General features: G+C 38.7%; 1 protein-coding gene across 7 annotated transcripts in view; it reads right to left on the bottom strand.

Moving 5' to 3' along the window:
• Positions 1 to 726: 726 nt before the first annotated feature.
• The window catches only part of NRXN1 (neurexin 1), a 1023581-nt gene continuing 1008927 nt past the window's right edge, over positions 727 to 15380 (bottom strand). For all 7 annotated transcript variants that reach the window (XM_058164969.1, XM_058164968.1, XM_058164970.1 and 4 more), the window contains one exon: positions 727 to 4125. In XM_058164969.1, coding sequence (XP_058020952.1) covers positions 3821 to 4125 — 305 coding nt within the window. In that variant the 3' untranslated portion in view covers positions 727 to 3820. The remainder of the gene's footprint in view (positions 4126 to 15380) is intronic.

The raw sequence follows: 15380 nt of genomic DNA, 5'->3' as shown, positions 1-15380 counted from the left end.
TACAAAGATTGAGTTCAAACACCTCAATAAGTTATGAAGTTGCTTGTTTGATTATGCTTCAGTGCATTCTATGACTCCAGCCAAAGTACTTTGTATAAACTGTGAACATAGTGATGTGTGAATCAAATCAAAACCTTCTATTAAGAACAAGCTATCACAATACTTCTAATATGATGTCTCTTATATTTTCAATTGTGGGCACCTGCTTTTTTAATATGAATGAGTTTGTGCGAGTCTGCTTCATATATATAGAGGAAAATTTGGAGAATTGAAATTGATTTGGGGTCTACACAAATTTTAGGCAGTGTCCCCATAGAACAGGGGTGTCAAACTTGCGGTGTCATGTTGTCGTCACGTGACATATCATGACTTTTTCCCCCTTTGCCAGGGGAGAATGGGTGGGTGTGGCCCGCATGTGACGCATCTGGTCTGCAAGCCATAAGTTTGACACCCCTGCCATAGGAGGTCAAATATGTCTTTTTCTGTGGTTTCTGTGATTGGGCAATTGAAGCCCTGCTCCTTTTTCATATATTCTATCCATCCAATTCCACACAATGACACATATAAAAACAAGTGATGCCTTGATCACATAGTTGTGGCCACAGCCTCAACCTTTTTGACCTCTCTCTCTGGAATGATGATTAGGATGATAGCAGACTTAACAGTGCAAAGAGCTGAAAAATAATGAGCCACCAATTGTATTAAGAAACATTTTATTAACAAAACGGTAAATTCCACTTGCTTAGCATTTCCAATAATGGATAAATTGGCCTTGCAACAATTAAAAAAAATTGTAAATATCTATCACAGAAAGCACTATAAGGTTAAGGGCTTCTGACCTTTTTTTTTAATATTTTGGGAATGAATAATTTCACATATTCTTTTAGTGTTTTGTTAAAAAAAAGACAACACAATATGGTAATAAAAAAAAACCAACCCATAGCCATCTCATCCCAGCAGAATCCTAGGCGTGTTTATGCAGAAGTAGTCCCAATGACTTAAATAGGACCAATTCCTTTCCCCTTAATTATGCATATGATTGCAGCGTTAGTCAAACAAATTAGATTATTATAGAGATGGTATTAATGAATTTGTTATGAGATTTTGAAAAAAAAAGAACAGTGTTTTAATATAGCTACTGCAAACATTTGATAAATGCAAACACTTTGCTCATTATTAAATCACAAAATCAACAAGGAAGTACAGGAGTAACTCCTCAAAAAACAAGTTGAGATATATTTGCTAGAAGTAGCAATCTCCCATAACTTACCTCTTAAAGTAAGTATGTTAATCATTTTTTTGAGGGGGGGGGGAAAGTTGGGTAACAAAGTGAGTATATGAAGTCACATACGAACCTTGCCATCAATGAATACCAAAGCTTAAATTCTCTCTTTCTCCTGATTATGAATATCCATTCTTCACTGATGGCTTGCCAGATTTCTGCCATGGTTATAATGCAGGATGAATCTATTCCTGCCCTCCCCTCAGCAAAAGGTGGTAGATACAAGGACAATTGGCCAAATAATTTCAGAATATCTTGAGCACAATATACCCTTCAGATAGTCACATGCATCGTCCTTTTTTCTCTCATAAGCCCTTGATACAAAGCACATTATACAAATCATTTAGCAGTGTTCTACTGTATTTCTAAAGTATTGCTCTGTTGAACACCAGTTCCCAGTCTTTTGCCGTAACAGCAGCAAACAGCATACAAGAAAATACAGTGCCTTGTTGATTAAAGCTAATTTTAAATTCCTTTTTTCCTGTCTGTAAAGTGTGAGCAATTCTCCTCCTCCCAGGAGGCCTTCTAGGATAAGGCGGATTTTCTACTGAACTATCTTTCCATGTAATGTACTTGTATCTCTCTAAGTAAGATGTTACAGAATGACATATCATTGGGAACCCAGTGCAGCAGTCACTTTGTTGTTGTTAAAAAAAAAACCACTTGCAAATCTTTAACGTAAGCATGTATATAAACCAGAATGTTTGTAATGTTTATACATATATCTTTGCAGAGAATCTTAGATAATTTTTTTTACCAAACCATTGTACTCTTTACCTTAGAAGAAGAAATTCTATTCAAGCTCAGGGTAAGAACTGGGTAAATAAAAACAAGTTAAAAGGAGAATCATTCCTCATTTGACAAAAGGTGCAACTTTTGTTCTTGTTTTGTACAGTTTATGTTGAGACCATTAGTATTTTTCCTAACTCGGGGTTGCTTTAGTGAGAGGAGCTAGAGTACTTTAAAGGGCAGATTTCTGAATTTCTTTACCAACCAACTCTCTAATGATATACTACAAATAAAAAGCAAATGATAATAAAGGTTTAGGTGAAAGATATCATGGAATTCAACCTTTTTCTCAATTCCTGGACAAGTAGCCAGAAAATTGAACTAGAGTGTAAAGGTCACTTAAATCAGCAATTGTTGGGTTTAATGGGGTAGGAAGAGAAAGGAGCTGAAATCACATAATTGTGACCGATTTTGCTAATGTATCATAGGAGAGGATAGACAATTGGAGAAGAAAATTATGAAGTTTATATCTATATATATTTGCTTTCTAAAGTCCACTTCTTTCATACAAACTACTAAAACTGAACTGCAAAAGAAGAGAGGCTGTACAAGTTAAGAAGAAAATTAGCTGACTCTTATATACATTCATACACATCCTGTTTAGTATATTTACTACACTGTAAATTAAAATCAAACCCAGGAAGGAAGGGAAGAAGGGAGGGAGGGAGGAAGACAAGAAGGGAATAAAAAGTGTGGCAGTTTCTCATGGCTGTAAAAGTAAACAGAAATGTTGGTTGCTCCAGATGTCATAAAACATTCTATATCTAGCAACACTTAGAACATTGAGTTTACCAAAAATGGTTGAAGAGCAGATATAGTTTGCATTTCTATACAACAGGCTAGAAAACATCACTTATCACAGTCCAGAAAGCACATATAGATGTGTTTTTAATATAAACATAGGTAATAACATACTAAGCGTGCATGATTTTTTTAAATTCCAATGATCGCATCTATGCCCTCAGTTTAGGATTTGTTGGTAATGGTGTGTGAAAATAAGCCTTATATTTCATGTATTTCATTTCTTTGTTTATTGTTATTTTTGAAAATAAGGCCGCTATATTTTTTTTCCTCACAACCAGAAAGGGGCTTTTTTTCAGAAATGTTTTCTTCTTCTGTTTTTAAATGTGGTTTATTCAGAAAAGCCAGCACTTTACTTCAAACCCAAGCTCCAATCATTGTTTCGTTGCACCAGTTGGCAAGCTCAGTTTCAAACTTTGCTTCTTGAGGGCTTGTGTCAAATGGCAAAGTCTTGTCAGGTAATCAGATTAACTTACTCCTCAGGAAAGTGCTAGCACTTTGGCTAAATCCAGACTCATAGGTAGCTTCTTTACTGTGGGTGTGTGCATGATTTCATCTTTTCTTTGTTTCAGTTTGTCACAATTTGTGTTGTGCTGGGTGATGTTTTGGAGTAATACTCTTTGCCTTATGAGTGTGCAGTAGTACCAACATCTTCTTCAGAAACATTCCAGCAACATAAAGATGGCAGAGTAAATGAAAACACTGTGAACGTAAGGGGGTTTACTGATTCCCGTTTCAGAGAAACCAGAGTATGAAATGCTTATTTCATTTTTGTCATTCCTTGTTTTGTTAAAAAGTCTTTCCTTTCTATTTGCATTCCCCATATTCCTTTCCCCATTTTTTAAACTTTGTATGTGCTTCATAAAAAGTAAAGTAAATAAGTTTTGTTTTATGTCTCAGATAAAATGAAGACTATTTCTATACAATTGTTCTTTCCAGTTGTTGGGATCAGACATAGTACTCCTTATCCTTGTTTTTCTTATTTTTGCTGGAGCTTTTAGAGCTGTTGGGTTGCTTTTCCTTAATCACAGCCCCGTTGGACTGTGCTGAGTTACTGATGTAGTTTCGACTCTCATCAACATGATAGGAGCCTTCATCTCGGTTCCTGTACTTGTACATAGCGTAGAGGAGGATGAGAATGCACAGAGCAGCTGCTGCTACGATCCCAACCACCATGCCAGTCGTGCTGCTGGATTCCCGAACCACCTCTTCTGAACTTGGGTATCCTCCCCGTCCTGGTTTGGTGGGACTTGCTGTAAGCAGATGATGAAAAAAATAATAATTATATAATGCAAAGTAGAAAATACCTAAACATTTTTAACTGTAAAACTATTGCTTTGGAAAGCTGGTTTCACTTTAGGGTTCTGAATCAATCCAGGAAAGTTGGCCAAATCAGTTTCTCTCTGCTCCATGCTCCACCATTCCCCAAGGAACTATCTGGTTCAGAGAAACAACTTTACATTATGCTGATCTGACAACCTAGAACTTTCTAATCTAATTTAGAATTTAGAATTTACTGCAGACTTTCTAAAACTGCACAATTTCATTATGCTACTAGAGAACAAATATTTTTCCATCTGTACGGTAAGTGGGAGAGGCAGATATGGCGGAGGCAGGGGGCCGTATCGTTCTTTGGGAGCACGTGTTCGATGTTTAAAAGTGATCACGTGCTCCGGCCCCCCAGTCCTCACTCGTTCCCCGGATGGTCAAGACCCTCAGAGTTTGAGTCTTCGGCTGATGCTTTGCAATGCCCGGTCTGTGGTTAATAAGGCTCCCCTGATTTGTGATCTTATTCAGAGGGAGTCCGCGGACTTTTTGGGCATTACGGAGACCTGGTTGGGCACAGAAGGGGGTGTACCCCTGGTTGAAATGTGCCCTCCGGGTTTCCGGGCATTTCATCAGCCGAGGGCCCAAGGTAGGGGTGGGGGGGTGGCGGTTGTGATTAAAGAAAGTCTGGAGCCGAGGGAGTCCACTGTTCCTCAGATTGTGGATTCAGGTTGTGAATCCCTCCTTGTGAAGTGGGGCCATCGGAATCAGATGGGACTGTTGATCACGTACCTGGCTCCTTGCTGCGTGACTACGGCCCTACCTGAGCTACTAGAGGTGCTTGCTGGCGTGGCGGTTGAGATTCCCAGACTTATGGTCTTGGGGGATTTCAACTTGCCATCGGCCGGCTTGTCATCAACGGTGGTTCAGGAGTTCCAGGCCTCCATGACGGCCTTGGACCTGATTCAAGTAACTGATGGCCCTACACACAGCGGGGGAGGCGCGCTAGACCTGATTTTTATCTCTGGTCAGTGGGTTAATGATCTGGTTTTAGGAGATATAGTGAAGGAACCGGTGTCATGGTCAGATCATTTTCTTCTTCGTCTAGACTTTCAGACCGCCGCCCACCACCGCAGGGAGACGAAACCAAGGCGTTGGTTCCGTCCCAGAGGCCTGATGGACCCAGAGAGGTTCCTGACGGAGCTTGGGCCGTTTCCTGAGGATCTTACCCACGGCACGACTGAAGAACTGGTTGCGGCCTGGGAACGGGCCGCGGCTGGGGCTTTGGACCGTGTCGTGCCTTTGCGGCCTCTGACCCGGCGTAGATCTCAATTGGCTCCCTGGTTCTCCGAGGAGCTGAGAGAGATGAAACGCCGGAGAAGATGCCTAGAGAGCACCTGGAGGTCCAGCCGTTCCGAGGCTGATCGGACACTAGTGAGGTCTTTTACTAAGACCTACCTAGTGGCAATGAAGGAGGTGAAACGTTCTTACGTTTCCACCCTCATTGCATCGGCAGATAACCGCCCGGCTGCCTTGTTTCGGGTGACCTGCTCCCTCCTTCATCAAGAGGGACGGGATAACCCCTTACAGGGACGAGATGAGGAGTTTAACGGTTATCTATATGATAAAATCGTTCAGCTTCGGGATAGTTTGGACCAAGATTGCGGCCATCCAACCGGGATGACAGAGACACGTCTTGCCGATGTTATTTGGGATAAGTTTGATTCTGTGGCTCTCGAGGACGTGGACAGGTTGCTGGGGAGGTTACATGCAACTACATGTTTACTGGACCCGTGTCCTTCCTGGTTAGTGCTGGCTGCTCAGGAAGTGACACGAGGCTGGCTCCAGGGGATTATAAATGCTTCTTTGATGGAAGGGGTTTTCCCCGCCGCCTTGAAAGAGGCGGTGGTGAGACCCCTCCTCAAGAAACCTTCCCTGGACCCAGCTATTTTGGGAAATTTTCGTCCAGTCTCCAACCTTCGCTTTGTGGCGATTTTGGTTACCACCTTTAAAGTGCTCCATGGCTTAGGACCCGGGTACTTACGAGACCGTCTGCTGTTACCTTATGCTTCCCACCGACCCGTACGCTCTCACAGAGAGGGTCTCCTCAGGGTGCCGTCCGCCAAACAGTGTCGGCTGGCGGCCCCCAGGAGCAGGGCCTTCTCTGTGGGGGCACCGACGCTCTGGAATGAACTTCCCCCTGGCTTACGTCAAGTGCCTGATCTTAGGACCTTCCGTCGTGAGCTCAAAACACACCTATTTATTCAAGCGGGACTGGCATAATAGTGTCAAATTTTAATTTGGGGTTTTATTAATATTTAAAAAATTTTAAAACTAAATTTTAACCGGGTTTTATTATTTATATGTCTATTTTAAATATTTGGCCTATTTAATAAGTTTTTTAGATTAATGTTTTACTTTGTATATTTATGTGTTTTTTATATGGCTGTACACCGCCCTGAGTCCCTAGGGAGATAGGGTGGTATAAAAGTATGAATAAATAAATAAATAAATAAATAAATTAGATTCTGCAAGTCTATTGCATATGATCTTCTGAAACTTATTAAAAAATAAAAATCTTGAAATCAGTAAAATAATCATTAACATATGAATGCTTATATATGTAAAGAAAGCATTTATTACTGGTGGAAATATAAAATATGAGGAATAAATATTCTACCACAGCATCTACGTAGCCTACAAGGGTTCTAGGTATATCTGGGCATATTAAACTCATTTAATCCACTGGTGTACGAAACAAAATGTAAGTTTTTGATATATGTCTCATATTCCTTTTCTACGTCTTATGAAGAGTAGTCTGCCCTTTTGGTACAGTTTAATGTGTTATTCTATTTATAGTCCTTGATAGTATCCATAGAGAGAAAAAAATGGATGAACTATATAATTGTATAAAAAGAGAACCTGAACAAGAATTTTATGTATGTATGTATATATGTATGTAAGTATGTATGTATGTATTTTTAAAAAAAAACACAAGAAAACTAAGAAATGAAAGTGGATAGAGGTAAGAAAAGAGTAAGAATGGCTTGGAAAAGGTGAAAAGATGATAAAGAAGAGTGTGTACCACATATTTTAGGGAGGAAAAGAGACGGGAAACTCTTGAAAGAAAGGGCAGACTCAACCAAAACATTTCTGGTGAAGCAAAGGGGTTCCATCAAAGAAGAAAAGTATAAGAGAGGAAAAGAAAAGCTGTGCATATGGGAGAGGAAGAAGAGGGACTGGTGCTAAGAAATAAGCAAGTAAACCCGATAAATGTTGGGGCAAGGGAGGCAATTTTACAATTTAGAAGAAGATAATATTGGGAGATGAGGAAACTCCCAATATTAGTTTCAGCCCTGAGGAAAGCCACAGCAGCAACAGTAGACAACTGCATCCATCTTGCTACCACTATCACTATCTGTTTCTCCTCTTTCTCCTCCCTTCTCATCCTCTCAAATATTCAGCATGAAGAATAGCCACTGTTTTTATTCTAAGTCTCAAAAACTCTCTTGTTTTCTGTTCTTTTTTGCTTTAGATACTTAATGAGCATGGGTATTAAAGGTATTTCTTTCCAGTCTAATAAACATTCAGCTCTGACATGCACTTTGCCCTGTACCTGTGTTTTGGCCTGTCCTGCTTCCCTCTCCAGAAGAGATCCACAAGTCTTATTTAAAATGTCTTCTGATGCTCGGTAGGATAGTAACAGTGACAGGGCCCTCCAGGTGACACTTTTCTGGAGATGCCATTTATGGATCTTCAACAAGGAGTCAAGATAATTATATAGAATGTTTTGGCTGAAGAAGCAGTATGGCATCCACTTCAGCTTATTAAGTTTCCCAACAACATGCTTAGGTGATTATCTACCTTAAATCTACATAGATTTTTCTCAGGTTTTCACCTCTAGAATTTTCTAGCCAGCAAACTCTAAGCTTCCATTTCTAAGCTTAGGATGAACAAGGGTGGTTAGAAACCACATCTTTCTTTTAATTTAATTCTTCATTCTATGCCCAGTATTATGTGGAAATTCATCTGAGCTGGATATGTCAACAATTGTTTCATAATTCGCTGTGACAGGATAACTCTATAGGAACAGCTATAGAAAAGGAAAATAGGAGATTTATCATGCTGAATGTGATTCTGGAAATTACTTTCTGTTCAAGGAAGAATGGAACATGTTGAAAAGAGATGATGCTACCTGACAGGCTAAATATCATCTTTTGAATGTAGACATTTTATGCAAATGCTGTCAATTAGATTTCTATTAATTGGCAGTAAAAAAACAACTTTCAAACTTCTTTTACAGTAAAATGTTCCACTGAATACCAGGTATAAAGATATAAAACTGAAAATTTTAATTTTTCTTAAAAATAATCTGTAACTGCTGGCATTGTTTCACTTTAAGCAACGTTTCACAATCATCTCACTCCATCTGTTTCAAGAAGACAGAACCACTTAATTAACTTGAAGCTGTTCCTGGCATTGTCAGCATAGTAGCTTCTAATATCGGCTGAGGGAAATGGAGTGGAAACTGCAATAAAGACACTGTTGTTGTTTTTTCATTGCCTTAATAAAAGAAAAATAACTTTTTCGATATTACCAATATTGGTTGTTTTTCACAATAACATATCTAGTATAAAGAATGTGCCAGAAATACTATATAAATGTAACCATGGATTGGACATTTTCAGAGGCAAATGCTCTATTTATATCTACAGAATCAAAATAAATTTTAAAAAGAAGTGAAGCGTTTTTGTAATAGCCATGTCTACGATGGGGGAATGGTTATGGTTAAACCAGTCAGTGTGTGAAAAGAACATTGTACCATTGTGATAAGAGCCCTCCCTTTTCGATACATACATTATGACAATGCATGCCATTTCAAAGGGGCAGAGCAGCTGTAGATGCCCCTACTTGAGTGTTTACTTTTACTGAAATGATGGAAAAATAGAGTTGCCATAAATAATGAGATACATAGTACATAAAGAAAAAACTAGTCTCTTCAGTGCCAGTTATACCACTTGGAGTTTTTCTTCATGTATCTGAAATAAACTGTAAATGTAAACTGTACATCAGTTTTTCAACATTCCTGAGAAGCTGTTTTATGATGTTAGAGCTACTTCAGTGCTATAGTAAATCTACAATTATACTATCTAACCTGAATGTTTAATTTCAATGAATGCACTGTAACTGAAGTAATATGAACCTTGTTGCAGCCATCAAGCAAGTATGAATCAGACTTTGATTAAAGTTGGCCACAGGATACTCACATCTGTTTAAAAACATTTAAACTTTGGTTTTCTACTTTACTGTTACAGCCTTTCCTGAGAAATAGGAAGAACTGTGATTGATAATTATTTTGTAATTTGGGTGATAGAAGATGTTTGCAAAATAATTCTCATAGTTTCCTGAATACAAACATATTTTCAGGCCGTGAAAACTTATTCCTTAAAAGGATTGCTGCTAATTTCCTGACAGCAATTCAATGAATACTGAGCAGTGCCTGCCAACATATCTTTATTACTGTGGGGGGAAAAACACTATTTAAAAGACTGCATTACTGTACGTTGAAAAGAAACCGAAATAATATCAGTACCTTATTATTGTCCAAGCAATGGCAGATGAAAAACTGGTAACTAGTCCAGTTCTATAGATTTAAGATGATAAAATGAACAGATTGGAAAGAATTTCTTGTGACTGTGATAGAGAGCAACACCTGCAAATACTAAAGCTATTTGTTTGGCTGTGTGGATGATTTGGCTGAGGGTAAGTGGAAAGTCATACAATTTAGTTTCTGAGAGTGGAATGAAAATATTATTAAACAGGCATTCTGTCTACAATGCTCTATTTTGCATATCATCAGTGAGATGGGTATGCTGCACTTGTTTTCCTTCAGTGTTCTCTCTCCACTCACCACTATTATGAAACCTTCTGAATATCGTTGACCCTATTGGGCGGGATTGATTTTTGTATTCCTGTTTGCATTTCTGCAGCCATGAAATAACTTATGCAGAACAGTCACACTTGTTTAGACTTTTCCACTACATATTACAGGCTTATTATAATTCTTGGCAGTTCTTTCAGGAGAAAGAAAGAAAGAAAAAGATTATTGCCAATGTCCATTGTTCATTAATGCTGTGAAAAGAAAATGGGAATTGCAGATTCCTGGAGTGTTTGAGAATTGAGATTAGCAAAAGCTTTTATTAACAAAAATACAGTTTAAGACCTTTTCTTGGTTCATATTCATGCTTTTGCATATATCAAATGGAAATGAGGGGATTAGAAAATTATTCACAAGATTACATACATTTTCTCTGCCTATTTACTCATCAACTTTTACATGGGGGTATGAGTGGAATTGTTTATTAGTATAGTCTCTGGTAGGCTTTCAATTTGGGAGCAGCTGGAAACCAAAAAGCTCTCTGAGGTGTATCACCTTATCTAAACTTCATTTCATCTGGACAGTTATACTCCAAAAATCATCAGAGGATATATATTGTAGACATATAATGCTAAGAAGCATTCTTAGCATTCTTAGCATTATATGTCTACAATATATATCCTCTGATGATTTTTGCCTTTATACTGTTACTAAAATCTTTAAATAGAGTTGGGGCAAAATTATGATACTAGATAGATTTAAGTCTTATGAGAGGAAATTACTCATCTTTTTTTTTAAAAAAAAGGAACTAGGAGCTACAAAATCTCCCCCCACTCTTATTAGTATTTGTGATTTTGGAAATTAGCATTTTGAAGCAGGGAATATAAGTGATGATGGATTGCTGATATATATAGGTAATGCTGGAAAGAGCTGGAGTAAAAGACAGCCCTGAGGCACTGATCATAGCAGCATCAGAATAGGCACTAAGCCCCAGATCATAGAAGCAAGAGTCTACAACTACAGACAGGACACAAGGTAGAGACTATGTAGAGAGGGGATGGACACCCTTGGAATGCTTTGGGATGAACACTCGTGTGGGAGTAGGAACGGATTTCCAGAGGAAAAAATTGCAGACTACAGAACCAGGAGCACTACTCAGGTGACCCTCAGGACACAGATAAACTTCCAAGTGCTTCAACGACCCTCTAAAAGGATACAGATTACCAGCCGTCTGCAAGGAATATAAATCCTTCCATTGTCCACTATCCTGTCAGAGCTAAAGTAGCTTCTTGGATGAGAAGCTAAGCGTCTTCATAAGAAAAAAACAAAAAGTCCAGTTGCCTTCTGAAAAAGCATCTTTGGGACAACTGTGACCTGGATGATTTAGAATCTCTACAGACTGGCAGAGTGTAAGATGAAGGCAGGAACAGCATTCACTGAGCACCACCACCAAGTAGTTTGGCATTGTCTACACAGGGGTCCTCAAACTTTTTAAACAGGAAGCCAATTCATGGTCCCTCAGACTCCTGCCCTCCCCCCGGATTGACTGGATGGGCATGGCTGTGGTCATGTGACTAGGTGGGCGTGGCCAATTTAACAGTTCATTGAACAATGTACACAAATTAAACTTTAATTTGTTTTGCTCCTGGGGGTGTTTTATTTGCTTTTGTTTGCATGTTGGTCTTTTGGTTGCCTTTTCTTTTTCCTAGATCATTTTTTCAGTTGTTAGGAGGTATAGTGGTCCACTTCAGAAAACTCAGTTTTGCAGCAATTCTTCTCAGCCCCAAGGAGCTTGAGAAATCTTTCTCAGTCTCTCTTTCTTTCTCTCTCTCTCTCTTTCTCTCTCTCTCTCTCTTTTTCTCTCCCTCCCTCCCTCCCTCTTCCTTTCTCCCTCCCTTTCTCTCTTTCTTTCTCCCTCTCTTTTTCCTTCCCTCTCTCCCTCCCTCTCTCTCTCTCTCTCTTTCCTTCTCTCCCTCCCTATCTGTACTGTGTATGGGCTAGACCAGGGCTGTCAAACTCCTGGCCTCTGGGCCAGATGTGTCATGTGCTGGTAACGCCCGGTTTAGCAAAGGGGAAAAAAGTTCCAATATGTCACGCTTTCTAGCGTGATTTCCTGCTTTGTAAATCGTGCGGCAAAGCTGATTGTCAGAAATACCGGTTCAGTAGCTTTTTTAAAAACTTCTATTACTACCAGTTAGCTTTTATTACTACCGGTTTGCCTGAACCGGTGCGAACTGGTAATATTTCACCCCGATTCAGAGTAATTTCACATTATCATAGAAGTGCAATAATCACTCATTATTAACCAAACCTTCCCAGCTTCCCAACAAAAATTCCTGCACCATAGCCCTTTGGCCTAGGAATTGGCAACCCTGTACATTTCATTTCACTGAAAAGTATATTTAAAATGCACAATCTGCAAAATGCCTAGTAGGAATGATCTGTGTCTATCTACAGCAACTTGCTGTGTGGAAAGAAGAGAAAGATTGTCAATAAGGGAAAGAGAAAAAAGAGAAAGAATTGGAATGAAATACTATAACTGATGGCTCCAACTCTTTTTGGCTCTGTCTCATCTCCAGCTTGTTTTAGCTCTGCTATCCATAAGGGAATATATGGACCTCAACAAAAATTTGCTGCTTACTTCAGCTTTAGGGTTATTGTATGTAAGTAATAGAGAAGGAGAGGAAAATGCAGCTGAAGTAGTGAAATGAAAGTTTAGTCTAAGGAAAACCGTGAATCTACTATACTTTCTTGTGGTATTTCTTGTGCAGAGGTACTTTCTTGTGCAGTTAATCCACTAGTTAAACATCGAGTTGTGAAGATTTTTTGAATTTCCAGATATTCCTAGGAAATTAAGCCTTCTGTTGGATTCCTAATAAAAGAAGTATCTTAAAAGACCACATTGTGTTTACTTTGGAAATTACAAACATATATCCTCCTTTTTTGGAGGTGATGAAGAAAAGAATTCATAGAACTTGGCAATGATGGATTAACTAGATTCCTTGAATGGAACAAGAGTTGGCATCTATGATTCTAGAATATGGAAATAACTTTCTGCTCCTGTTTCTTAAACAATCTTGATGAGATAGATTAAAAATCTGCTCTAATATATAATCTATCATATGGAAGTTGGATGCTATCTATGGGGAAGAAGCTGGCATACACTTGGGATAGCTTTGAAAATTCAACCTGTCAACATTAGTTTGATTATCTATACATGAATACTTCATTATTAGCTGGAAAATACTGGTGGAATAGCAATAGCACTTACAGTAGACTTATATACAGCTATATAGGGCTTTACAGCACTTTCTGAGTAGTTTACAATGTCAGCATTTTGCCCTCAACACTTAGGTCCTAATTTTACCGACTTCAGAAGGAAGGAAGGCTGAGTCAACTTTGATCCCTGTTGGGATTGAACCTCTGGCTATGAGCAGAGCTAAACACTGCACCAGCAGGAATCTTAGACTCACAATTTTTTTTTGAAGATCTTCTAATAGTTATCATTATAAATAATCAGCGGGGATTAAAAGGTCAATGCTGAATGCATAATGAATTCAATTCATAAAGGAAGCAAAAATGTACACATATTAGTCTGGTTTTATTATTCCTATCAAATAAGAAAACTGAACATGTAAGAAATAATCTGTAATGGAAAAGAATACAATGATATAAAAATGACAGCAGTGTCTCAATCATATCAGGATCAGGAAGAAGAACTGAAAATTATCTCCATGGGAATGACTTTGGTTATAGATAAGAGAAATTATTTCTGGTCTATCGATTTACCTTAACCACTTTCCATGCTCAAATACTGGAATATATCCTTATTATTCAAACCCATATTTGAGAAGATGTGCTCAAGAAGCAGGAACTACAGATTTCTTCTCCTTACATACCGAATACATACAGACAGGAATGGAAAGTTTGTAATCTAAGAGCAAAGAATGGGCAAGAGTATGATTGGATTTTTCTCTCTGTAAATACTGTTTGTGTGATATCGTTGTGTATTCCAATGTAAATTGTACTTTATATGATTTGTCACTTTTTATTCTGGCTTTATTTTTATTCAATGTTTTATGCACTGCTTGATTAGCAGGCTTTGTCTCCATTACATTTTCATTTCCTATATTTCTTGCAAGTTACATCTTTGCCTTCATTATTTATTGAAAGGCAAAGATACAGCAAGCAAAATCAGAGATGATAGACAAGGACTTGCTGGCAGTGACATTCCTGACAGGCTATTTCTCCCACGGAATGATACTATGCCTTACTTCTAAATAAATTAACAAAATTAATAAATCAGCATAACCTATATTAAACTATAAATCAGCAACTATAGAAATATAGATCCGGACTTTTATGTTAACTTAAGTTTTTACTATACATCATAAATACTTATCCATAAGCATTCACATCTGATAGGTGGCATTATTATCTCTGCATCTATGACAACTTACCAAAAAGAACAAAAAGTGATGACAACAAAAAGATGAAGAGCTGTGTCCCCCACTCTTACCCCAGCTGCTGCGCTCTGAAGCAGCATGTCTGTATCTCTCTCTCTCTTTCTCCCTCCCCCTTTCCAATGGTGGATTGCTACCAGTTTGCCCCAGATCAGGTGAATCGGTAGCAGTGGCGGTGGGAGGCTCCACCCACCTGCCCGGACCCTTCTGTGCATGTGCAGAAGCGTTGCATGTGAGCACACCCACAAGCGAACCGGTAGTGACGGGTTTTGAAACCTGCCCCTGAGGGGGAGGGACAGGGGTGGGTTTTAAAACCCGTTGCTACCGGTTTGTTTGTGGGCACATTTGTACACATGTGCAGAAGCGTCTGCCACTACCGGTTTGCCCGATCTGGGGCAAACCGGTAGCAACTCACCACTACTCTCTCTCCCTCCCTCCCTCTCTCCAGTGATTTCTTTGTCATCACTTCTATATTCATGACTTTATAGGAAGGGTACATGATTTTGTATCCTCCAAATGTATCTATATACCAGCCAGTTTTTTTATAATGAAAGGCACATGGGCAGGATTGTGTTGTGGCTAATCTTCTAGGATTCAAATTTCTTCACAGAGGCAAAATATCAGAGCTGAAATATCTTTTAGAAGCAACACTAGAAAAGCTGCCTCCACTCAGGAGATATCTTCTCAGATGGCAACAAGGAGAATCAGTTATGTGTGAAAACATGGGGAAAAAAAGAAGTGGGGGGGGAGGGATGAAGCAAGTTATTTTAACACAGAAGGAAATAATGATTGGGGATGTTTAAATCTTTGGAAGAAACTGTTGCAGCTAATAGAGTTCATAACCTTTAACTCACAAACAAAGTGTTATTCCAAAGTAGGTAGATGAATTGGTTCTTCAACA

Source organism: Ahaetulla prasina, chromosome 1 (assembly GCF_028640845.1).
Source record: "Ahaetulla prasina isolate Xishuangbanna chromosome 1, ASM2864084v1, whole genome shotgun sequence".
Taxonomy (NCBI): Eukaryota; Metazoa; Chordata; class Lepidosauria; order Squamata; family Colubridae; genus Ahaetulla; species Ahaetulla prasina.
Note: the sequence above shows the minus strand (reverse complement) of the source record. Positions and strands in the feature narration are given on the sequence as shown.